This window comes from Prionailurus viverrinus, chromosome A1 (assembly GCF_022837055.1).
Source record: "Prionailurus viverrinus isolate Anna chromosome A1, UM_Priviv_1.0, whole genome shotgun sequence".
Classification (NCBI taxonomy): domain Eukaryota; kingdom Metazoa; phylum Chordata; class Mammalia; order Carnivora; family Felidae; genus Prionailurus; species Prionailurus viverrinus.
In genome coordinates this window covers 91,447,594-91,473,935 of record NC_062561.1, presented here as the reverse complement: position 1 = coordinate 91,473,935, position 26,342 = coordinate 91,447,594, and the positions used below count along the sequence as shown (strand labels likewise).

The 26,342-nt window shown below is 48.1% G+C and overlaps 1 protein-coding gene across 1 annotated transcript in view; it reads right to left on the bottom strand.

Moving 5' to 3' along the window:
• ADAMTS2 (ADAM metallopeptidase with thrombospondin type 1 motif 2) overlaps positions 1–26,342 on the bottom strand; it is a 244,037-nt gene that overhangs the window by 161,399 nt on the left and 56,296 nt on the right. The window contains exon 3 of the mRNA XM_047863950.1: positions 4,322–4,481. Coding sequence (XP_047719906.1) covers positions 4,322–4,481 — 160 coding nt within the window. The remainder of the gene's footprint in view (positions 1–4,321; positions 4,482–26,342) is intronic.

Below are 26,342 nucleotides of genomic sequence, written 5' to 3'. Positions count from 1 at the left end.
AGGTTCCAGGCTCCAAGCTGCCAGCACAGAGCCCGATGTGGGGCTCAAACCCGTGAACTATGAGATCATGACCTGAGCCCAAGTTGGACACTTAACCGACTGAGCCACCCAGGCACCCCTGTGTCGATCATTTATATCAAAAGGAGGGAAATGAAAGTCAGGCCAAGGATGGGTGTTGCTGTTTTTCTTACCCTCTGCCACTGTCCTCACTGACACTGTCTGCTGGGTCCTGTTGGCCTTGTGTCTTGGGATGGCAGGGCTTTCTGTTAATGGCACCATGTGCCTGATGGAGAGACCACATGCCCAGCTCATGACCCAGGGATCTCTCCCACCTTGTGGGGATCTTCAGCCTCCCACAGACAACCAGGCTCTTAGTGTCAGTGGCAAGGCCAGCTTTGTGCACGTGGTCTTGGGGCCAGCCTGGCCACAGAACGGCCCAGCTTCTCCAGGCCCCACAGTCTGGCAGAGGCAGAGGGAAATGGCCCTGCCTGAGCTGTGCCTGAGCACTGTGCCCCAAGAAGAAGCGAGGGGTGCCTGCTCCTCTAAGGATGGGCATCCCATTCACTGCACAGATGGCCCTGCTCGACAGGGCTGGTTCACTTCCTCTGTAAGCTGACTGGTGGCCCCCAAGATTCCTAGGACCTGTGAATGTTACCTTATATGACAAAAAGGGACTTTGCAGATGTGATTAGATGACAGACCTTGAGATGGGGGGAGACCCTTCTGGATCATCTGGATGGGCCCCTTAATGCAATCACATGCACTCTTACCAGAGGGAGGCAGAGGGAGACTAAACACACACACAGAAGGGGAAGAGGCAGTGTGACCAAGAGGCAGAGACTGGAGTGATGTGGCCACAAGCCAAGGGACCCCAGCAGCCACCAGAAGCTGGACGAGACCAGGAGCAGATCGCCCCGCAGCCTCCAGAAGGAGCATGGCCCTGCCGACACTTGGTTTCTGCCCAGAGACGATACTCCTGTCGGACTTGCGCCTTCCATAACTGGGAGAGGATAACGCACTCCAGCTGTTTTAAGCGACCCAGTTGGCGGCAGTATGTCGCGGTAGCCAGAGAGTAGGAGGGAGTGACGTGCCAGGGTCACCGGCTCAAGTACTAGGCAGGGCTTCCGGCCCAGACTGGGGCTCCTCTTCCCACACCCGCTGGCCCTGGCTCCCCCTCCACAGCCCCAGACAGAGTTGACAGATGGCAGTCAGGGCAGGGCTCAGGCGTAGGCCCGGAACTCAGAGTGGGACCCCATCCACGTATGTGCCTAAGTGCAAAAGTGCATGCACACACCCGTACAGGCTCACAAAAACCAAAAAGGCTGATGTTATATAGTCCCCCCAGCAACATACTCTCCCAGACACAGGGCTGGCTCAGGGCAGGGACAGAGAATGAGGCCAGGTGCACCCGAGTGAGGCCTGGCACAGAGGAGACCTGGAAATGCCTCCACCACCTGTCCCCAAAAGGCCGCCCTGGCCCCCTGGCCTCAGCTCTGCCCTCCTGCCCCTTCTGGGCTCCTGGGTCCAGCAGGGCTGAGCAGAAACACTTCTGCAACATATGTAGGGCAATCAGGAGAGAAAAGGTCCCCCCTCCTCTCTCTCAAGCCTTTGTTCACCCTAATACCCTCTTCCAGGGCCCAAGGGCAACACTATTATATGCTAAGCTGCTCTGAGCACATGCCAGACCCTGGCCTGAGTCTGGCAAGACACGTGAACACCTTCATTTTCCATCCTTCTTCCCTGGGTAGTCTGCAGCCCAGCAACTGACCTCAGATGATGGAGACTATTCGTGATAACAATTCTCTGAGGCTGGGTGACCTCCTGAGAGCACCCCAGGAAGGCTGTTAGGTGCTCAGAGAAAATAGGACAGTGTGTCTCAGCACCCGGGAAGGGCTGTGTGGGACACACCTACCCACCCCCAATAGGCACCCCTACCCCCAACCCCACACCCAGTCAGATGCCACCACCACCCCCCCCAGACTGGAAGACCCAGAACAGGTATTTTCCCTTCCCCAGAGAACCTATCATATGCATGGCCCATCATGGGAGCTTCAAACCTGCTTCCGGAAGTTGCCTTGGGAGAGGGTAGGGAGGTGGGGGGGAAGCCTCAAGTCAGCACTTCCTGCTTGTTTCAGCCACAGCCACACTGATATATCAGAGTCCCCATCAGAATTCACTAGAAGAAAGGATCCCCTGGCTTACACACACGCGCGCACACACACACTATGGGCCTGGACAAGGCCCAGGCTAATGGAAAGCTGGACTGTCTAAGTTCACCGTGGGCCCTCAGCCCAGCCCCAGCATAACTTGCGTCTGGATCCCCTCCAGCCAGTGAGTGGGCCTCAGTCCTGAGTGAGTGGGAACAATCAGGCACATCCGGTGAGAAATGTACTCTCACTGTGTGGGTGGACCAAGTCACCCGCACAGGGTCGTGCTGACACTGGGCATGGACATGACTGAAAGGGGACTTGGCCCCAGACCCCGGGCCTGTGGCCTGGACCAACGACCCACAGCCCCACAGCCTGGAGCCTACACGCCCAAAGCCCAGGCCTGAGGTCTAAGGTCCAGGCTGGAATACCTTCACCACACCCCACCACCTTCTAGCACAATCTCAGCCTTCAACCCACGAAGCCAGCTTTTCCCAGCATCTTCTAAGGCCACTGGTTTCTAGGTTTGTTTGTAGTTTGAAATTCCTTTCCTGCATCCTGAGTTCTAACAATAGGTGGCGGGAAGGGAGGACGGATTTAACAGAAGGTACCAAAAGACCAACAGAAGCCCAGAAAATAAGGCAAAGCCGGCAAGGCCAAGGGAGAAGGCTGCCACATTCAGGAGATAGGCACCACATGGAATCTGGAATTGGAGCAAGCCCAGAGCACCTGACAGCCCCTCTTTGCAGGCTCTACCTCACCTAGACTGAGCAGAGCCCAGAAGCATCAACCCGAAAGCCCTCAGCTCTCTGAGACACAGGCCCTTCTGATCCCACTGGACAGAGAGAGGCCCAAACTTGCCCAAGGACAGCTGGCCAGTATAGTCCCTTATCCCTGGTCTGGGGCATTTCGCCTGCCCTATTTTCACTCTTATGCTCATGCTCTAGGGTCATTCTCCATTCCTCCCCCTGCGGAGAAGCCCATGGGTAGGGAAAGAGGCAGGAAGGCTGAGCCTGAAGAAGGCATGGCAGACAGCAATTCATCACCTGGGAAAAAGGGTCCGCCCAAAGTATTGATCAGCTCCAGAGAGCGCTGAGCTTCCTGACGGAACAATTGCTTTGCAAAGGTATCTGTTGCCACTCCTTGAAATTAGAATGGTGCCCTGCCAGCCTGCGCCCAATTTATCTGTCAAGCTGGGCAGTCAGAGAGACCTGAAATAAATGAGCCTGGGCGGCTTCGGGTGATGGGAGTGTCTCAGCAAATCACAGCATGGATGGGCTGGCCCAGCGGGGCCTTCAGGGCTCTCTGTACACATGCAGATGAGCCTGACCTAAGGCCCAGCTGCCCTGACCATCTGCAGCCAGGGGTCCATCAGGACCAGAGGCTGGGGGCTGAGCCTAGCCTAGGCACAGGCAAGGCAGCCTTATCTGGTCCCTGGGGCCCTGAGGACCGTGAGGCCTGCTAGGACCATGGTCAGACCCCAACCTGGCCTTGCTGCAACCCAGCACCCAAGATCCCAAGAAGAGAGGGGAGGTTTGGGCTGGAGGTAGGCCAAGACTCCTTGAAGGGTCTGAGGGGCTACAGCCAGCAGCTGTCACCATGCCCATCCAGAAGCTCCTTCCATGCTCCTGGGCCCAGAGACCACCTTGGTTCCAAGTTGAAAAAGAAAGAAAAAAAAATGATCTGAGTCTGTGTACAGGCTGCCGAAGCTGCTGGGAGCACTTCTGGGGTCTTTGTCATGCCCTCCCCTCCCCTCACGGCACCTGGCTATCTACCAGAGGAAGCAAGGTCCAAATGGGGCCTAAAGAGAGCTCAGGACCCTTCTCTGGGAGTGCCCTGGAAGGGGCAGTCAATCATTGCAGGGAAAGTGGACCACACAGAAGGAAGGAGAGGCTGTCTGGGGCCAGCAGATATCTTCTTCAGAGAAACAGGCTCAGACATGGGCACCGAACTCGGGCCCAAGTGCAGGCCTAGTCTGTGCTTCCCCGGCTCCCTGACACTTGCTGGTTGTGGCCCATGTGCAGCCACAGCAGAGCCCCCCGCCCAGCACCCCAGTACTCCCACCATGCCATGTGGTCAGTGAGAGCAGAGCTCATGCTCAGCCTGGGACCAGGCCTGCAGAAGGGGTGCCTGGGTCCCCGGGGACACAACCAGGGCTTACCAAGCAGCCTTACCTGTGTCCAGGGCCTGTGGCCCCCCCAGAGTAGGGGATCTGGGAGTGGGTGGCCGGCGATACACCACATGCACACGGCCCTGCTCAGCCTCTTCAGCTGCCAGCCCCTTCTCCAAGGGCTCGATGAAGAACTCCTCCTCTTCCATACGGATCAGGCCAGCCTGTGGGGCAAAAATGAGATGGTTCAAATTCCCAGAGCACAGCAGACAGACCAAGGAGGGGTCCCAGAGGGAAGAACCTCCCACCAGACTGATAGGACCAGAGGGACCCTGCCCAGCACCCCAGCTAGGTGTCAGGCTTGAACCCCAGGCCGGGGTGGGGGCACACACACGTGACCCCAGAAGTCTCATCTGCCCAGAGCCTCCACTTCTAGTCACTGAGGCCAGAGCCCTGGAGGGTGGTGAGTCTGCGTGAGTCTGAGTCACCCCCACGCCCTCCCCCCAGAAGCCCAAAATCCAAGACAAAGGCCAAAACTGTCAACTGGGGACTACATCTGCTGCAGACATGGCCAGCTGGACCAAAACAGTATTTTCAAAAGTTCTGAACCCGACCCTCAAAATGATGAGATTTCGGGTCTCAAAACTGGACTATTCCAGCTTCCCTTGTGAAACACACGCTGACCACAGTGCACGCTGCCCAGCGGTGCAAGCCACGGACACAGCATGCAGCTCTGAGGCCGGCCACGGTCCCCATCCCCCACCGTCTACCCCTACCTATACCTACATCAGTCACTGGCCCAGACTCCACAGCAACTGGACTGCTGTCTCCCCCAAGACTGGCTGTAGCCGCCTCCCCTCTCCCCATGCTGGAAAGCCGTCCCTGGACCCCTGTCCCTGTCAGGATTCAGGCTGCTCTGTACTGTGGCATCCAAAACTCTCAGCTTCCCACTGCCCCCCACCCCCACCCCCAGTCCCTAACTCGCACACCTCACACCAGTGGCCGGGACAGCCCCTCCTTCCAATACAGCACTCACAACTAGGCCTTCTCACTTTGGCCATCTGGCAAACTCCCCTTCTTCCTTCAGCACCTCGTTCAGATCCCCCAACTGCAGGCACAGGGCCCTACCCTCCCTTTGGCCATCCGTCCAACTTCCATGCTTTTGATTTTCAATCTATTATCCATAAACTGGTGGTCTCACGCTGGGGGGCCCCACTGTGTCAACCTGCAGATACATTTCCTTTAGATCACACATTTATGACCCATTCAGCGTTCTGGGTGGGTTTTTTAAAACCATTTTACTGAAATATGATTGGCATGTGAAAAGATGTGTACAGTTAATGTATACAACTCAATGAGTTTGGGAATAAGTATCACTCATGAAACCACCACCATCAAGGGCATAAACATATCCATCAGCTTCAAGTTATCTTCCTACCCCTTTACTATTATCATTTTCTCATGGTAAGAACACTTCATATGATATTTGACCCTCTTAGCAAATTGTAAGTATATGATAGAATATTGTTAGCTACAGGCACTGTGCTATATAATAGATCTCCAAAACTTATCTTGCATAACTAAAATTTTGTACCATCACCTCCCATTTTCCCCTCCCTTCAGCCTCCGGCAACCACCATTCTACTCCACTGTTATAAGTCTGAGTATTTTATTTTATTTTTTTTTAAGTTTATTTATTTTGAGAGCAAGCATGAGCAGGGGAGAGGCAGAGGGAGAGAGAGAATCTGAAGCAGGCTCCACACTGTCAGCATAGAACCTGACACGGGGCTTAATCTCATGAACCATGAAATCATGACCTGAGCTGAAATCAAGAGTCAGATGCCCAACTGACTGAGCCACCCCAGGTGCCCTAAGTTTGAATATTTTAGATTACATTTTTCTTTCTGTGTCTAGCTTATTTCACTTGGCATAGTATCCAGTTTCATCCATGTTGTCACAAACAGCAGGATATCCTTCTTTATAAAGGCTGAATAATATTCCATTGTATATACAAACCACATTTATCAACCTGCCATCTACAGATGGACATTTAGGTTGCTTTCTTGCCTATCATGAATAATGACACAATGGATATGGGAGTGCAGATATCACTTCAATATTCTGTTGGCATTTCCTCTCTATATATACACACAAGTGGGACTTCTAGATCATACAGTAGTTCTATTTTTAATTTTTTGAGGAATCTCCATAGTGACATAGTGACAGAACCAGCTCACATTCCTACCCACAGCGCAGAAGGGCTCCCTGTTTCCACATCCTCACCAACACTTGTTATTTCATATTTTTGATAACCATTCTAACAGATGTTATGCGACATGGTTGGCTTTGATTTGCATTTCCCTGAGGTTGAGCACCTTTTATGTATTTATTGACCATCTGTACATCTTCTATGAAAAAAAATGTCTAATGCAAGCCCTTTGTCTATTTTTTTAATCAGATTTTTTTTCTGCTTTGAGTTGTATAACTTCTGTATGTATTTTGGATATTAACCTCTTATCTGATACATGCTGCTTTGCAATATTTTCTCTTGTTCCATAGGTTGGCTTTTCATTTTGTTGATGGTTTCCTTTGCTGTGCAAAAGCTTTTTAGTTTGATGTAGTCCCACTTACTGATTTTTGGTTTTGTTGTTTATGCTGTTGGTGTCATATCCAAAAAATCATTGCCAAGACCAATGTCAAGAAGTTTTTTCCTATACTTTCTTCAAGTTTTATGATTTTACGTTGAAGTCTTTAATCAATTTCGAGTTAATTTTTGTGAGTGGTGTAGGACAGGGGTCCAATTTCTTCTTTGGCATGTTATTATCCAACACTATTTATTGAGGAGATTATCTTTCCCCATTGAGTATTCTTGGCTCCTTGGCCAAATATAAACTCACTGTGTTATGTGTGGGATTATTTCTGGACCCTCAATTCTGTTCTATTTGTCTATGTGCCAGTATCATACTGTTTTGATTACTATAGCTTTGAAATGCAGTTTGGAATCAGAATAATGCCTCCACCATTTTTTGTTTGGCTATTTGGGGTCTTTGGTGGTTCCATATAAATTTTAGGATTGGTTTTCTATTAGAATTTGGAATTTTGATAGAGATTCCATTGAATCTAGACATGGCTCTGTGTAGTATGGACATTTTAACATCATTAACTCTTCTGATCCATGAACAAAGTATATCTTCCCATTTATTTGTATCTTCTTCGGTTTCTTTCATCAATATCATTGTGTGTGTGTGTGTGTGTGTGTGTGTGTGTGTGTGTAGATCTTTCACTTCCTTGGGTGATGTGATGTTGTGTTTAGATGTGATTGTAAATGAGATTGTTTTCTTCCTTTGTCAGATAGCTCACTGTTCTCATATAGAAATGTAATTGATTTTTGTATGTTGATTTTTGTATCCTGAAACTTTAATCAATTTGATTAATTCTAACAGTTTTCTGATGAAGTCTTTAGGATTTTCTGTATATAAGATCATGTAACCAGAAAATAGAGACAATTTTACTTCTTCCCTTCCTATTTGGATGCCTTTTATTTCTTTATCTTGCCTGACTATTCTGGTTAGAAGTCTCACTACTGGGGCACCTGGCTGACTCAGTTAGAAGAGCATACAACTCTTGTTCCTGAGGTCAGGAGTTCAAATCCCACATTGGGCGTAGAGATTACTAAATAATAAATAAGCTTAAAAAAATTGTTCCAGTACTAAGTTGAACTGGAGTGGTGAGAGTGGGCATCCCTGTCTTGTTCATGATCTTAGCAGGAAAGCATTTAACATTTCACTATTGAGTATGATAATAGCTGTGGGTTTGTCACATACAACCTTTATTATGTTGAGCTATGTTCCTTCTACACCCAATTTGTTGAGAGTTTTATCATGAAAGGAAGTTGAATTTTGTCTAATGCTTCTTCTGCATCTATTGGAATGATCATATGAATTTTGTTTTTCATTCTGTTAAGCTGGTGTATCACATTTATTGATTTGCATATGTTGAAACAACCTTGCATCCCAGGGATAAATCCTACCTGATAATATGCATGATCCTTTTAATGTGCTATTGAATTTGGTTTGCTAGTATTTTGTTGAGAATTTTTGCATCTATGTTCACCTGGGATATTGGCCTATAGTTTTCTTTTCTTGTAGCAGCCTTTTCTGGTTTGGGCATTATAAAATGAGTTTGGGAGTGTTCTTTCCTCCACAATTTTTTGGAAGAGTTTGAGAAGGATTGGCATTAGTTCATCTTGAAATGTTTGGCAGAATTTAGTTGTGAAATCATCTACTCTGGGGCTTTTCTTTGTTTGGAAATATTTTTGATTATGGGTCCAATCTCCTTCTCATTACTGGTCTGTTTAGACTTTCTATTTCTTCCTAATTCAGTCTTGGTAGATTATATGATTCTAGGAATATATCCACTTCTTCAAGGTTGTCTAATATGTTGTTGTATACTTGTTCATAGTATTCTCTTATGATCCTTCATATTTCTGTGATATTGGTTATAATATCTTTTTAAATTTTATTTACATCTTTATTTGGTTTTGTTCACCTTTTTATTGTTTTTCTATTCTCTACTTCATTTAGTCCTGAAATGATCTTTGTTATCTCCTTCCTTCAGCTAACTCTGGGCTTAGTTTGTTTTTCTTTTCCAAGTTCCTTGAGGTGTAAAGTTAGGCTGTTTATTTGAAATCTTTTTTATTGTAGGTATTTATCACTATAAACTTCCTTCTTAAGGAAAAAAAAAAGAAGTTAGAGTGGAAGAGAACCAAAGCATAAGAGACTCTTAAAAACTGAGAACAAACTGAGGGTTGATGGGGGGTGGGAGGGAGGGGAGGGTGGGTGATGGGTATTGAGGAGAGCACCTTTGGGGATGAGCACTGGGTGTTGTATGGAAACCAATTTGACAATAAACTTCATATATTGAAAAAAAACAAAAAACAAAAAACAAAAATAAAATAAACTTCCTTCTTAGAACTGCTTTTGCGGTATCACATAAGTTCTGGTATGTTGTGTTTCCATTTTTGTTTGTTTCAAGATACTTTCCTTATTTCCTTTTTGATTTCTTCTCTGACCCACTGGTTGTTCAAGAATGCATTGTTTAGTTTCTGCATATTTGTGAATTTTCCAGTTTTCCTCCTGTTGTTGATTTCTAGTTTCATACCACTGTAATCAGAAAAGTTACTTGGTATGATTTACATTTGCTAAGATTTGTTCTCCACCCTAACATGTCATCTGTCCTGGAGATTGTTCCATGTGCACTCAAGAAGAATATGTATTCTGCTGTTATTGGATGGAATGTTCTGTATACATGTTAAGTCCATTTGGTCTAAAGTATGGTTCAAATCCAATGTTTCCTTATTGATTTTCTGTCTGAATGATCTATCCACTATTGAAAGTGGGGCTACTATTATTGTATTGTTGTCTATCTCTCCCTTCGGATCTATTAGTATTTGATTTATTACATTTAGGTGCTCTGATGTTGAGTGTATATATACATTTATACTTCTTATATTCTCTTGATGACCACTTTACAACTGTATAATGACCTTCTTTTTCTCTTGTTACAGTTTTTGACTTAACTCTATTTTATCTATTATAAGTATAGCTACCCCTGCTCTGTTCTGTTTTCATTTTCATGGAATATCTTTTATCATCCCTCCACTTTAAGGCTAAGTGTGTCCTTAAAGCTGAAGTAAGTCTCTCGTAGGCAGCATATAGTTGGGTCCTCCTTTTTTTTCAATCCACTCAGTCACTCTAAGACTTTTGATTGGAGAATTTAACCCATTTACATTTAAAGTAATTATTGATAGTTAAAGACTCACCAAAGCCATCTTAATTGTTTTCTGTTTTATAGTTCCTTTGTTCCTTTCTTCCTCTCTTGCTGTCTCCTTTTGTGAGTTGATGATTTTTTACAGTGGTATACTTTGATTCTCTTCTCTTTATCTTGTGTGCATCTCCCATAGGTTTTTGTTTTGCAGTTACTCTGAGGCTTACTCATCTTACAGATATAATAAATGTTGATAACATCTTAGTTTCTTTTTTTTTCAAAATCATTGTTATTTTATTGAAATGTTTCACTATTTGGAGATGTAAGGCTAAAATAGGACTAGGGTGCCTGGGTGGCTGAGTCAGTCAAGCATGTGGACTCTCAGTTTCAACTCAATGATCCTCTGCATTGGGCTGGCCTGCCAGAGCACAGTCCGCTTGGGATTCTCTGCCCCTTCCCTGCTCATTCTCAAAGAACCTGAACTAGGACTTAATGTAGAATAAAGGGGGGTAAGGCATTCACACATGTCAGATGGAAAACCGGTCCTTGGTTTCTTACTACAAAGATTTCCCATGGGCTAAAGGCTGTACAACACTCCATTAGAACAGAAATGGCTGTAGGGGGATCCAGTCTGCAGGAGGGATGGCAGGGCTGGAGGCTGCAGCTCAGGTCCAGGACAGCAGGCTGGGAAGAAGTTAGGTTACTGCATTCACCAAAAAGCACTTACACTTTCCAGTCTTAAGATGCTGAAGAGTTCCTCAGACAAGGATAACAACTTAATTTCAATTGAACACAAAAACTCTCCCTTTTATTTTCCACTCCCACATTTTATGTTTCTGATGTCACAATTTACATCTCTTCATATCATGTATTCATTGACAAATTATTATAGCTATAGCTATTTTTAATACTTGCATTCTTTAACCTTTATATTAGATTTAAGGGGTTAACAAACCACCATATTACAGTATTAAAGTATTCTGAATTTGATTATATACTTTACGGGGGTGTTATATTTTTTCACATGTTCTTATGTTACTAATTAGCACCCTTTTGTTTCAGCTTGAAGAACTCCTTTCAGCATTTATTTTTTTAATGTTTATTTATTTGAGAGAGAGAGCATGTGCATGCACATGTACATGTGGATGCACAGGTGAGGGGGAGAGAGAATCCCAAGCAGGCTCTTTGCTGACAGTGCAGACGCAGGGCTCAATCTCACTCACAATGATGAGATCATGACCTGAGCCAAAATCAAGAGTCAGATGCTTAACCAACTGAGCCATCCAGGGACCCCTCAGTATTTCTTGTAAAGTAGGTCTAGTGTGATGAGCTTTCCTCAGCTTTTGTTTGGTTGGTAAAGTCTTTATCATGTCTTCATTTCTGAAGGACAACTTGGCAAGATAAAGTATTCTTTGTTGATAGTTTTTCTTTTTTTTTTTTTTTTTCAGCACCTTGAATATATCCTCCCCATCTTTTCTGGCCAGCAAGGTATCTGCTGAGAAATCCACTGAGAGCTTTATGGGGTGGGGGGTCTCTGGTAAGAGAGAAATTTTTTCTCTTGCTTCATTTGAAAGGATCTCTTTGTCTTTGACTTTAGATGGTTTACTATAATGTGTCCTGGAGAAGATCTTTCTAGATAGAAATTTGGGGGTGATTTTCATGAACTTGGATTCCAAATCTCTCCCTGGGTTTAGGAAGTTCTCAGCCAGTATTTCTTTAAATAAACTCTCTGCCCCTTTCTCCCTGTCTTCTCTTTCTGGAACTCCAATAATGCATAGATTGTGTCTCTTACTAGTGACCCATAAGCTCTATGGCCTTCCTCCATTCCTTTTCATACTCTCGCTCCTCTGACTGGATAATTTCACATGATCTGCCTTCTACTTCACTGACTGTCTCTTCTACGTGGTCCAATCTGATGTTGACACTCTCTATTGAATTCTGCACTCCAATCACTCTGTTTTTAAACCCCAATATTTCTGTGTGGTTCTTTTTTATGTTTTATCTTTGTTAAACTTTTCATTTTGTTCTTGTGTTGTTTTCCTAGCTCTCTTAAGCTCTCTGAGGAAACTTAGAATGATTATTTTGAATTCTTTATCAGGCAATTCATGTATCTCCGTTTCTTTCGGATCAGTTGCTGGAAGTTTACTGTGTTCCTTTGATGGGGCCTCATTTCTCTGATTCCTCATAATCCCTGTAGCCTTGCATAGGTTTCTGTGCATTTCCAGACTTTATAAGCTGACTTCAGTAAGGAAAGACCTTCATCTGCAGGTGGGAGCACACCGGGTCATGCTGTTGACATCTGGCCCCCAGATCTGGTGGGCAAAAGCAGGGCACCAACTGCAGGGGGTGTGTGGTGGTTCTGGGTCCGGGGGGGGGGGGGCAGGGTGGGTAGGGAAGACATGACGTTTCATTGGCTTAAGATGCTAGAATCCACAACATTGACAAGTTCATGGTCCCTGGAAAGCACTATGGGGGTCTTCAGTGGCTACAAGCACTCTTGAGGTCTTCAGTGGCGCCTTCAGGTCTAGTGGCTAGGGATCAGGGCAGGCAGTGGTGGTGGCCAGACCTGGTGGTATGCACATACTCAGCTATGGGGATCAGCTGCAGGTGCCTGTGGAGTGGCAGGGTCTTGTTTCATATATACTTGTGACAAGAGCCAGGACCAGCAGTAAGAACCAAAGCCAACCACAGACACACTAACAGTTACCAGTGACCTAGCTGTCACTGTGCACTCCCATAGTGGCAGGGTCTCACCACAGGCACACACATGGCAGTGGAGGTTGGTGACAAGAGTCAGGTCAGCAGTATGCATGTGTACAGCTGAAGGGGTTAGCCCTGTGTATACACAGCAGTGGGGGTCAGCCACAGGGGTCTAGGCTGGTGTTCTGCACTCGTGCAGCCACAGAGGCCAGGGAAGGCTGCTGATGCAGATCCCAGGCTTGGGGGGAGGGTGTGGGAAGAGGGAGCAGGAGGGACTCAAGCAGCTAGTGTCTGTGAGTGTGAAAGCGTGTGGGATGAAAACTCAGTGGTAAAATCTGCAGGGCTCTAGAGGCACCTGGGTGGCTCAGTTGGTTAAGCATCCGACTCTTGATTTTGGCTCAGGTCGTGATCTCACAGTTTGTGGGATTGAGCCCTGGCGCTGGGCTCCACGTTGACAGCATGGAGCCTGCTTGGGATTCTCTCTCTCCCTTTCTCTCTGCCCTTCCCCTTCTCTCTCTCTCTCTCTCTCTCTCTCTCTCTCTCAAAAACAAACTTTTTAAAAAATCAATTTAAAAAATCTGCAGGGTTCCATAGCAGCCGTGCTGACCATTGGTTTCTTCAGCAGTGAAAACTGCTGGGGTCCCCTGTGGAGTGGACCACAGGGAACCATGGTCATTCCTAATGCTGGTAATTCTTGTCCTTCTTCTTTGTTCCTAGCCATCTCTATACCTCTCAGCTTCACTGGTTTCTGGATGGGGTGACACAGAGTGGGTCCTTTGTTCACTGAGAGGCTAGGGAAGCTGGTCGCACACCCCACTCTCCCTTTCCTGGTGTGGGAAACTCATGCTGGGGAAGTTCCCTCTTGGCACAGAGCAGCACCTGGGGGCACAGAGCCTGGGGGACAGGGTGATACAGACAAAATGAAGCTGCCTTCCTTTTCTTCTCGTGCCATTTTTCTCAGGATTTTTGTTCTACTGTGTTGCTGAAGTTTAAGTGGACTCCTGAGTTTTCCCGGAGATGTTTTTGTTGGTGGATAGTTGCCTAATTATTCATCTTCTTTGGGGGATGGAGGCTGAATCCCCTACTCTGCCAACTTGGTGACCTCACTCTGAGCTTCTTAAAAGCTTAAATTAGTTGCTCCAACTTAAGAATCAGAGGATTTCACATAAATGACCAGATTTTCAAATTCTCTCAACACATCAGAAAAGCTGGCATTTCCGGCTGCCCATCTAACACACCAGCTTAGCTGGCACTGGCCAGGAGTCCCCTCGCATTCTCCTCTCCAGCCTCCAGGGAGAATGTGGCCCTGCCAACACCCTGACCTTGGCCTCCAGACCTGTGAGAGAATAAGTTTCTCTTGTTCTCAGTAATTTGTTACATCAGCTGCAGAAAATGAATACAGGGTCCCAGTGGGCAGTGGGATGAAGGGGGTGGCCATTCTCTGAAGGGCACAGGATTGGAGAGAGGCAGGCACGGCAGCCCCCCCAAAGACATGTGTTTGCAGCATCTCGGTCTTCTGGGGAAGGGGTCTAAGATGCAAAGGAAGGGTAGGAGCCAGAGCTATGGGGGCCAAGACCAGGGTGCCAAGGTCACCAGTCTGTGGGAGGAGTGAAGGGAGGACAGGCCTGTGAGAACTCTGCAGGCCCTACACTCTGACTCATGCCCGGGTCCCAGGGTCCCATCAGGCCAGGCAGGGAGTGAGCAAATGCTTGTGGATGAGTGAATAAATGACCCCACAACAGTGGGGCATGTCCTCTGAGACACAGGAAAGGCGGGGACATCATGGGCCATCCCCTTCCAACTGCCTTGTGGGTGACTGGACAACAGCAAGAGTTCCTTCCTCTACAGTGCCACTGACATCTCCCACGTTTGTGGTTTGGGGGCAGACTGGTGTCTCAAACCCATCTTATCAAAGAACCCATTCAAGTACACGTGGGAACTAGCCATGCAGTCCAGAGTCAGCGTTCTGGGTTCCCAGCTCTGTTTCTGCCTGACCAGGTGACCTCAGCCAAGGTGCTAAGGCTCCCTGGGCCTCCAATGAATTGCCTGTAAACAGAGTTGATCATCCCTCCCCATCACATTGTTGCTGCAGGAGCAGATACAGCCTGGGACACAGAACCGGAACACAGGCTGACGGTGCTCTGCGACCCAACTGACGTCATCCACCTGCTTGCTTTGCAAATGAGAGAACTAAGACCCAGAGGTGGGAAAGCCTGCTGGGAACACATAGGGTCTAGGAATCAGACCCTGACCCCAGGTGGAGGGAGCATCTCCCAGGTGGGACCCTGGGCCAAACCAGACCTATTGTGGCAATTAGGGGGCAAGACAATAAGACACCAGCAAACAGCAAGGCAACCCCCTCTTCTGGAGGGACTCTCGCACCCCAGACTAGGAACCATCTATGCCACAGCCTGATGGCCCTGGGGTCATTCTAGAGGGACCCAATGTGACAACCCAACCTGGTGAGGAGTGGCCCTCTCTGGCCTAAAAGATTTCAGAAGAGTTAAGGGTCTCCCTACATGCCACGGTCGGGCTCTCCTCCCTGGCTGGCCTCCTGTTGGGCTGACCCAAGGGCACTGAATCTGATGCTGTCCTGAGCCACAGTCAGGAGACCAGGGCCCAAGCTGGCCCAGCTGCCTGGCAGGAACCCTCCCAAGGGCCCATCTCAAGGGCACAGAGCACACTGAGATAAACCTGAAGCATCATGCCAGGTTACTCAGGTTTCCTCGTGAAACCAGAGACTTCTAACTGACAGTGCTCACAAATGGAGCAGGCAGACACCTGCCCCAAGATCAGCACATGACCCCACAGAATCCAGAGGCTGACCATGTGAGACCAATGGATGACCACCCCCAGACCAGCATCTGGTCACCCTGAGACTGCAGACTGCCCACCTCAAGACCAGCACTGCCACCCGAGACCAACATTTGGTCACTCCTCCCCACCACTGGCTGGGACACGCTTGGTGGGGGCTCTTCAGAAAGAAAGTGGGGTTTCTTTTATTGCCTGAATTTCAAGCATCTTAGTATGCATCCCAGGAATGATCTGTCTAGAAACCTGCAAAAGAAAATTGACAAGAGAACAAGGTACAGAACGTGGGCTACGTTTTGCTGAGCTTTTTTCCCCCCAGAACTTTGATTTTCCTGCTGCCAGGGGCACGTGTATCTGTTTCTACATGTAATTTTCATTAATAAGAATCTGTTTCCTCTCCCCACTTAATAAATATTAAAGAAGTCCCTGAAGGGCACTCCATCAAGATCCCACTTGTGTCTGTCCAGCTTGGTGTCCCTTCGCAGGGCTGGCCCCCCGACACTGGCTCTTGCCCCAAACCCACTCTGTTCTTGAACTCTGTGACCGTCTGCACAACCTAGCCAGGAGGGAGGATCACAGGGAGGGCTCTACTGCAGCGGCCTGGAACCTGGTAGCGCTTCAGTCATCAAATCCACTGGCTGGTCCTCAGAACTTGGTGAATTATAAGATGCCTGCCCTACCCCTTCCTTCTTCTATGGCTGTTCCTTTGCTGTTTGGTTTATGATGTAGTCACTAGAAATAGACATTAGGCGTTAAAAAAAAATTATAAGAATCCAAAGACTTAACAGATATCCTCTGTTACTTTGAATTTTGTGGTTTTTTTAAATTTTTTTAAGTTTACTTATTCATCTTGAGAGAGAGAGCACGAGCACACAAAAGTGGGAACAGGGCAGAGAGAAGGAGAGACAGAATTCCAAGCAGGCTCCATGCCATTAGTGCAAAGCCTGATGCGGAGCTTGAACTCACGAACTGTGAGATCATGACCTGAGCCGAGACAAAGAGTCAGACACTTAACTGACTGTGCCACCCAGGTGCCCCTAATTTAATTTTTTTAATTTTTTAATGCTTTTTTTTTGAGAGAGAGAGAGAGAGAGGGAGCAGGGGAAGGACAGTGAGAGAGAAAGGAACAGAGGATCCAAAGCGAGCTCTGTGGTGGCAGCAGAGTCTGATGTGGGGCTCGAACTCACAAACCATGAGATTGTGACCTGAGCCAAAGTCAGATGCCCAACCGACTGAGCCACCCAGGTGTCCCTGTTACTCTGAATTTTAAAGTGTTTAAAACACTGACACTCTCAGAGCTGGGGTCTCCCTGGAAAGCAAGGCACCCAACCCCCTGTCTTCACTGGCTTCTTCAGTGGGAGCCGCAGGCTGTAGCAAGCAGCAGGCTCCCACGCGTGTGTGATGGGGGACCGAGGCTGTCACTCAATCTTGTCATTCTTGCAACCTCCAGTACCAAGGCTGTCAGGTGCTTGTCAGGGTTGCAATGGTGACAATCAAGAATAGAAAGAAAGGAATATGCTGGTCCAAAAACAGAAGGATCTAGACTCTGACAGGGGACAAGGCAGCACACGCCTGCATCAGCCTGCTGTCACCCAAAACTTGACTTTGTTCTGAAACACACACACACACACACACACACACACACGTGCACTTGCCACAGGAATCCCCCAGAACACTGGCATCTGGTAAGATTTCCATTCCTGGAGCTATTTTAGCTCTGACAGAACCATATCCATTCTTCTCTCCTCCCTTTTGGTAATGATGGTCTAGTGCACTGCCAAAAAAGGACCTGCCACTTCCAAGTCATCTAAAGGATGTTCTTTTCCCTCCCAGCCACCTGGGGAAAATAAGAGCACGGCCCTGGAAGCTTTATGGGTGTGTGGGGAGTGCTGGACCCTAAATGCCACATATCACAAGCATAAGGACTATTGTCCCATGGGAGTCCCAACCAGCAGGGGCTCCTTCTCAGTTCAGCACCACAGAGCATGTTTTACAGGGTCATTTTCCCACTTTCCCAAAAGGAGCACCAGCCATCTGTGGGAGGCACTGGCCGCCAGCACATGAAAGCAATCCCATAGAAACATGTGTCCTCTCCCCTACATCTCCATCCACTATTGCTCTGTGCCTTCCGGAACATGCCCTTCTGGAGAAGTCTGTGGACACCCTTGAGGCCGAGTCCTTGCCTCCCCTGCTCTCTGCCTCATTTGGTGGATCCATGTGGCCTTCTTTCCTCTTGGGGAGCCATCCCTCCCTGAAGTGTGCAGGCCAGGTGAAAGGGGAGGCTGTTGCCAGAGCCAGCCTTGTGGTGTCCTCCCCAGCCAAGTGACACAGACAGGTCACGGAGGACCACAGTCCTCAGCCTGTGCACCACACAGCCTCAGTAAGTTCACCTGGCAGGCCCTGCCCTGTCTTGGGGCCTTGAGATCCTTTGCTCCAGAAAATCCTTCTTTTGCCCTCAGCTGCCCAAGGTTTTCCGATGCACAAAACCATGCAGCCCCAACAGACACGTGTGCCAAGTGAGTGCTAAGGAAAGCAGGACCTCACTTCGAAGGGCAGAGTAGAGGGAGGGACTGACAAGGGGAGCAAGCCCTGGATACAGAGCCAGGAGACCCGGCTTGGAATCCTGGTCTGAGGCCAGCGCTGTTCCCTCTGCAGCCCGTAGCTGCCTCATCTGCGAAGTGAGGAGCTGGGCCGGGGGACCTGGGAATTAGGCACTGGTCCTCTTTCCATAATTCCATGGGACCTGAAAGGGCCAAAACAACTGAAAGCAGGAACCCCACACCTCCCCTGAAGCATTGTCTCTCCCTGTAAAAGAAAGGCCGTAGCAGCTCACTCTCCCAGCCTGGACAGACCCCCAAGTGCCCTGCTCTGTGCCTGGGCTCCCCCTTTGTGCTTCAGTGTGGCAAGTCTCTGCCCTTCATTCCTAAGGGGCTTTGTGGTACCTGAGTGACCCCTGGGCTTGAGTCCCGACAGCACTCACAGCAAGTTCTACAGCGGTCTTTAAATATGATGCCATTTCAAACTCTCCTAAGATTATATAAGGCAGAACACTCCATATCCAGGGGACTCTAAGGTTCAAGGACGTCAAACTACTAGATCAGCTCTCCCTGTGGGCCAGGAGCGGGCTTGGGAACACAGACCAGCCCCTCACCACCGGCCCCCAGGAGATCCAGTGCAGGGACACCAAACTCCCACATTCTTTTCACCGCCATTATGATTTGGGCCTTACCTAGTTTTGTTAAATTCTAGCTGGATGATCCTATACAGTAAGACTCTTAGCTTGAGTCTTGATCTCTATTACCAAAAAGAAAGAAAAAAAAAAAACCCTGAAGGGGCATTGAAGAAGACCTGTTAGCATCAAACTGAGACTCTCTTTGACTCCATCTGAAAGTTTAAAATAGAATTGAGAGAGGAATAACTTTCTCTCTATGAGACTCATGCTTTTTTAATATGGAACAGCTTTACTGGACTATAATTCACATCCTGCAATTCACCCACTTACGGGGTGTATAATCCAACCATCACCACAATCAATTTTGGAACATTTTTATCACCCCCCTCCCAAAAAAAACCCCGTATACATTAGCAGTCACTCCCATATTCCCCCAGCATCTCCCCCACATATGCACATGCCAGCCCCTGGAAACCACCAATCTATTTTCTGTCTCTAGGGATTTGCTTGTTCTGGACATTTTCTATAAACAGAATACACTGTGTGATCTTTTGTGCCTGACTTCATTCACCTAACATAATGTTTTCAAGATTCCCACGCTGTAAAATGCGTCAATACTTAAATTCCTTTCTTACTATCAGCTAATAGCCCATCCTACAGATGCGTCACATTTTATGTATCCATTCACTGGTTGGTAGACATGTGCATTGTTTCAACTTTTTGGCTTTGTGAGTGCTCCTTTGAACATTCATGCATATGTTTTTTGTGCAGACATGGGTTTTCATTTCTCTTGGGGATCTACCTAGAGGTGGAATTGCTAAGTCATATGGTAACCCTATGCCAGACTGTTTCACAAAGCAGGTGCACCATTTTACGTTCCCTCCAGCAGGGTGTGAGGAATTCGGACTTCCCCACCTCCTTGCCAACACTTGTCATTACGTATGTTTCTTCTAGCCATCCATGTGTGTGTGTGTGTGTGTGTGTGTGTGTGTGAGAGAGAGAGAGAGAGAGAGTAGAGTGGCATTCCACTGTGGTTCCGATTTAAATTTCCCTGATGACAAAAGACTTTATGAATCTTTTCATGTGCTTATTGGCCATTTCTCTTCTTTGGAAAAATGTTCAGACCCCCATTGCTCATTTTGCAACTGGATTATTTTCATTTTTCTCCTTGACTAGTTCTTCAACATATTCTAGATACAAGTCCCCATTGGATCTGTGATTTGAAAACTTTACCTCTCATTCTATAAGTTGTCTTTTCACTTTCTGGACAGAGTTCTTTGAAGTTGAAAGGACATTCATAAAGTCCAACTTACTTATTTTTCTTTTGTTGTTTGTGCTTCTGGTGTTGTATCTAAGGCTCTGGCTAACCCAAAATAATGAAGTCCTACTCTTCGATTTGTTAACAGATTTCCAGTGTTACCTCTTATCTTTATATCTAAGATCCATTTTCTAAGAGTATGAGGCAGGGGTCCAAATTCATTCTTTTGCATGTGGGTGTCCAATTGTCCCAGAGCCACCGGCCGAAGAGACTGATTTTTCTTCCATTGAACTGTCTTGGCCCTCTTGTCAAAAATAAATGTGAGGATTTATTTCTGAATCCTTGGTTCTGCCTCGTTGGTCTGTACATCTGTCCCTCTGCCAGTACCACACAGTCTTGATTGCCATCGTTTTTTAGTAAGTTTTGAAATTGTAAAGTGTGAGTTCTCTAACTCTGTTCTTCTTTTTCAATACTGTTTTGGCTATTTTGGGTCTCGTGTATTTCCATATGAACTTTAGGATCACCTTGTCAATTTCTGCCAAGAAGTCAGCTGGGATTTTGATAGAATCCAGTGTTTTTCAATGTCATGTTTGGTCCCATATCATCCATCTCTTTTGCTTAACACTTAGGGAACACAGGCCTAGAGAGAACACTGCTTTAGACACCACGAGTTTGGGATGGGAGCCCTAAGTCTGCAAACTAACTAGGTGTGTGACCTCCAGCAAGTCAGAGCAGGAGACATAGAAGCACTGTGCCCCACCTCTGATGCTGGACAGGATCCTCTCCACAGCATCTGCCTCAGTTCCATTTTACATCCTTCCCCACCTTTTCTTGCCTGCTGCTCTATGCAACTTGGGGCTTGATTTCAAAATCAAGTTTCCACAAATGGGAAAATCACAGGTTGAAAGTACCTGATCTGGCCTCTGCATCCATTCCACTGTAATAATTATTACAAACCAGATGTTGTTTACCATACATTCTGGAAAGGGAAGTTATGCAATGTAAAAATTCCTAACTCCACTTTAGTAAGTTGTGGCAAAAATTGCCAAACAAGTTGAAAAATATGGAAGAGGGGTTATGGGAGGGATGAAAGAAGCAGTTTAATTGCAGTTAATTTTTTAATCTTCCATAGAAGGATCAACAATTACTGATAAGCTGCTAAAGTTGATAAACACTAGTTTCAGAATCCTATTTGAAGTTGTTAAAGCCACAACCTATAAAACTAATATATTCCCTCCAAATGACTGGAGATGAAGGAGAATAGATCATAGAGAAAATATGTAAGACTAGAAAAACAACATAAGGACATAAAAACAGAAAATGCAAATAAGATGACAGAAGCAACAACAAACATATCTGTTATAACAATAAATGTAAATGGTCAGATTGCTTTCAAAAATCTCCTGCCTTGCAAAAAAGTTACAAATTTTACAAATCTATGCTAGGTCTAAATAGTTTCACAGATGGGACTTTTTACCACTTAAGGAACAACTACATCCATAACATATTGGTGACTAAGAAAGGCAGGCCCAGCACCAGTACGATGCCTTTCTATAAAGTCACATATATCTGTGTGCTGAATGTCTGCACAGCCGAACAAATCAGGGCACGGCCTACAAGTCACTCTGCTTCAATTCAAATGCTGACTTCAGCACTGGCGAACTGTGTGGCCTCTGAGCTTCAGTGCTGCTGCTACAAAATGAGAAAAACAATATTTGCACACACTTGGGGTGAGGGTTAAATGAGATAACAGCACTCAGCACAGTGCCTAGCACATTAGCCAGTTATCACGATTATTAACATGAAATGAGAAGGGTCTGGAAATATGTGTGACAAAGAGTTAACAGTGTGAAGGTTTGAGGTCGGTTTTGCTTTTTTATTAGTATTTTCTGTACTTTTTGAGATGTTTACAAAGGGCTTATACCAAAATGATGTGTTTGAAGAAAGAAGCAGGGAGGGGATGGGGGGCACAGAGGGAAAGATAAGGGAATAAAATAGGATAAACAAGATGCCGGCAAGAGAGCCTCCCGGGAGCCAGCATAGGCAGGGGCTGGCCTGTGGGTCTTCCTGTTAAATGAGGCAGCACCAGGGTGACTCCCATGGGAGGTGGCCTATTAAGCCTGTAAAAGTCCAGACTGTCCCATACTTGGCCCCTGAGCACACCAGCGCCAGAGAGGGCCTCCGGGAACTGGAACTGGCTTCCCAGTCTGGCCGGAACAGAGAGGTCAGTGGGTCAGACTCAGACCCTGGGACCATGACAGGCCTGCCCATTTATCACAAGAACTGACACCCAACCCTGACAGATGCTCCAGCTGACATTTCCCAGGTCTCACTCAATAAGAAGACCGCGTCGGGGAATGTCCCCAGTCACAAATTAACATTCACATAAATAACAGGGCACTCTCTGCTAAAGAAGAAAAATGACTCTTGCTGTAGAAACGTTTGCCAAAATATCGAAAAGTGGAATTTTTCTTTCTGAACTCCCATATCTCACCAGCCGGGCCCCGGCAGACTATGGCCTCGAGATGTGAGGTGGAGGAGAGCTCACAGAATAAGGCCCAAGTTTCTTGCTCAAGGTCCTGCCGCCAGCCCCTTCCCTTGGCTGCCATTTGCCCCGGACAGCCCAGTCCACACAATACACACACCAGCTAGAATCTAACACCTTTACCCTACTGTCCCATCAGGCCCCCCTGCCTCCTTGAAGGCTGTGCATACCCACGCTTCCTCCTGACCTCTCACTTGCCTGGGAACCAGCACTTCTGAGCTCCTCCACTCTGAGCCTGGTCCAGAAGGAACCTTCAGGGACTGGTCATGGTACTGGGGGGCAGGGGCACTTGTCTAGCAGCACCAATGTATGCTTTTTTCCTAAATGTGTGTTATTTGGGGTGCTGAGTATCACTGTAAGGGAGCTAACACCCCCATGAGCAATGTTAACTGGTGGCAGAGGCCTTGGGCCAAGGTGTCGCCAGCCATGTGCACCCATAGAACCCCAGACCCTGCAGACACTGCCACCCAGCCATCCCAGACCCCCATTAGATTCATCCTGGTGAGCAAAGCCCACAAAGTCCTACTGCAGAACCCACGGGCCTGATGACCCCAGGACCGTTCCTCAGCATTCTCACTGGCTCACTCTGCATCTGCCGATGCTCTAAGAAGAAGCTGCCAACACACCTTACCTCAAGACAGCAGGGTCAATGCCACCTCCAGGACCCCAGCCTTAGTCTGTTCAGGCTGCCACAACAAAGTACAAATAGTCTGGGCCACTTCAACAACAGAATTTACTTTCTCACAGTCCCAGAGGCTGGAAGACCAATATCAAGGTGTCTACAGGGCTGGTTTCTCCCAAGGCGTCCTCTCCTTGGTTTGTGGATAAGCTCCCTTTTCCTTGTGTCCTCATATGGTCACTCCTTTGTGTGTCTCTGTGTCCAAATTCCGCCCCCCCCCTTATAAGGATGCCAGTCATGCTGAACCCAATATGACCTTATTTGAACTCAATTAATCTCTGGGAAAAAAAACCCATCTCCAAATACAGTCATGTTCTGAGGTACTCACGGCTGGGACTCTGATATATGAATAGGGGTTGGGGGCACAATGCAGCCCAGAACAGCGTCTGTGCTCCAACACCACCTGGACACAGTGCTGGCTGCTGGCAGGAGTGCTGGGGGGTTCCTAGGTCCTGAAATGACAGAGCTGGGTGGGGTTGCTGCTTCAGGAAGCACTCCAGACAGCAGGAAGGAAGGGGACCACCTGAGCAGGCCACCCCTGAATCAGGCAAGGAGAAAGATAAGACTCCAGCAAAATCAAAGCTTGCCCAAGGCTGGCTGCATGGGGCTCCTGATGCTCTCCCTCCTATAGTGGACATTCCAGCCCCTCTGACACTGAGGCCAAGGTGTCCCTGTCCGGCCAGGGACAGCTCCAGTCTGGCATCTCTACTTCATTCCTGCAGAGAGGCTGGTTCTACCCCCAGGGGTCAGCTAAGACTCCTACCATGGGGCTTTTCACATGGCCATAGTGCCTCAGAATTTCCTGGGAATCCCAAGGCTGAGCCTACAGAGTTGCTGGAAGTTGTAATTCTAGAGGAGCAGCATGATCAAGGATGCAATACACTTTCCAGGGAGGAAACCCCAAGTCCCGGGGGTCCAGGAGGCAGTGTCCTGCTCCTCCGGGGGGGCTCACCAAGGGTCCAGTGACCCAGCTGGTGGACAAAGACTGATTTGGTGGGCAGGGCTGCTACCCTGCTACCTGTGGGGCAGCTAGTCTCCACAGGAAGTCTGCAGCTTCAACCTGGAATCCCCTTAACACAGGTCTGGTCAGGATGGGGGCAGGGGTGCGGTCAAGGCCACAGCAGGAAGCAGGGATGCTAGGGAAGATGCACTGGCCAGCAGATGTGCCCCTCAGAGGTAGAGCAGATACAAAAACCCTGATGGGGAAAAAATGCAGGCTTCACTGTGCAATGCTGGCTCAGCCTTCCTCTCCCTATAAGCCTCAGTTTCTCCCAGAGGTAGAAGAAAGTATTGAGAGGTCAAGTCTGGGAATTGAGGGGGCCTGTCCTCTGTGCTCACATGTGCTGGGTGCCCAGATCTGGAAGTTTCCCAGGCAAAGGAGCCTGGCTTTCACTTTGCACCACGGGTTATCCCTTCCCTGGGTCCCTAAGCCACCAGCCCCTTTCCGGACATCTCAGTCCTCGCATGCACAGAGAGCCTGGCATCCTGCCCAACTCTGGTTTCCTTCCAATCCGGCTTCTTTCCCTGCTCAGATCTCTAGGTCCTGCCATGGTATCCAGGGCAGGCTGACCCCCGACCGTCCTCTGCCCGCCTGTCCAGCTGCCGCTCCTGGGCCGGCAGCCCTCCCAGGGCCTGAGGCTCTCTGCTGCCCCTTCTAGTCCAGATTTCCCAAAACAAAAATCAGGCCACGCCATCTGACGAAGGATCTTGTCTGGTTTATTTATGGGAAGAGACGGGGCTAGAAGGGCCAGGTTCTCTGGGCCGTGGCCAGGATGCTCTGCAGGCCTTCAGACACTCCCCATGCTGTGTCCTCACTTGTCAAGTGTTGATCTGGGGTAAAGTACTGGGCTCCAGCACTAGCAACCTTGGGATGTTTATGAATTCCAGAGCCAGGACGGCAGCTCAAATGGCCCTGGGCCCTTCTGTGGGTTGCAGGAGCCTAGATGGGGAGCCAGAGTGGCAAGGCCAGCGGTGACCAAGAGCACTACATCTGGAGTAAAGGCAGGCTCAGTGGGGCCACTGTCACTGGACACTGCAGGGCACTCAGGGGAGGATGACACGTGGGATTGGGTGTCCCGTGAGATCCTCCTCCCCACGGGGGACGAGGCCACCAGGGCCTCACACTAGGAGACAATGGCAGAGTCCCCCCAGGGTAAGAAAAGTGACATCGGGCAAATGTCCAGTACCCCTCCATACTCCAAATTGTCCCCCCCCAACAGACGCCCCTGACACTGCACAGCATCCATGCGTGGCAACACAGTTGGACCACCAGCAGTAACGAACTTAGGCTCTTAGAGCCTCCGCTGGAAGCTGGGCAGGTGAGCTGGTGGCAGCCCCAGACCAGGTGGCTTCAGACCACAGGTTCCCCGCCCCCCCCCCCAGGCCATCCCCAAGAGAAGACTGCAGCCACTCCTCCTTCAGGGCTCCACCCACAACAGCACCCCTCCCTCAGGGCCGGCTGGCCTCACCAGCCCAGGTGCAGCCCTGAGGAAAACAGTATGGCAGCTCCTTGAAAAGTTAAAAATACAATCGCCAGATGGCCCAGACATTCCACTTCCAGGTATTTGCCCAAAAGAAGTGAAAGCGGGGCGTCAAGGGGATGTTTGGACACCCACGTTCGCAGCAGCATTATCCACAACAGCAGAGATGTGGAAGCAACCCAAGTGTCTACCGACGGAGGAATAAACAAGCAGAATGTAGTATATACGTGTGGTGGAATACAATTTGCCCTGAAAACTAAAGGAAATTCTGCAGTACGCTACAACACAGATGAACCTTGACGGCATTATGCTGAGTGAAATACGCCAGTCACAGATAGTGTATGATTCCACTTACCATACTAGAGTACTAGTCACATTCACAGACACAGAAAAGGGAATGGGGGCTGCCACGGGCCAGGGAGGGGTGGTGGTGGATGGGGGAGTTCATGTTTAATGGGGACAGAGTTTCGGTTTCCCAAGATGGGAAGAGTTGCAGGGATGGATGGGAGTGGTGGTTGCCCAACAACATGAATTTCCTTAATACCACTGAACTGTCTGTGTAAAAATGGTTAAGATGGTGAATTTTACGTTAAGCGTATTTTGCCACAATGAAACAAAAAAAAATTTTTTTTAAATCACACCCAAGCATGGCGAAAGGCCAGAGGATCCAATCT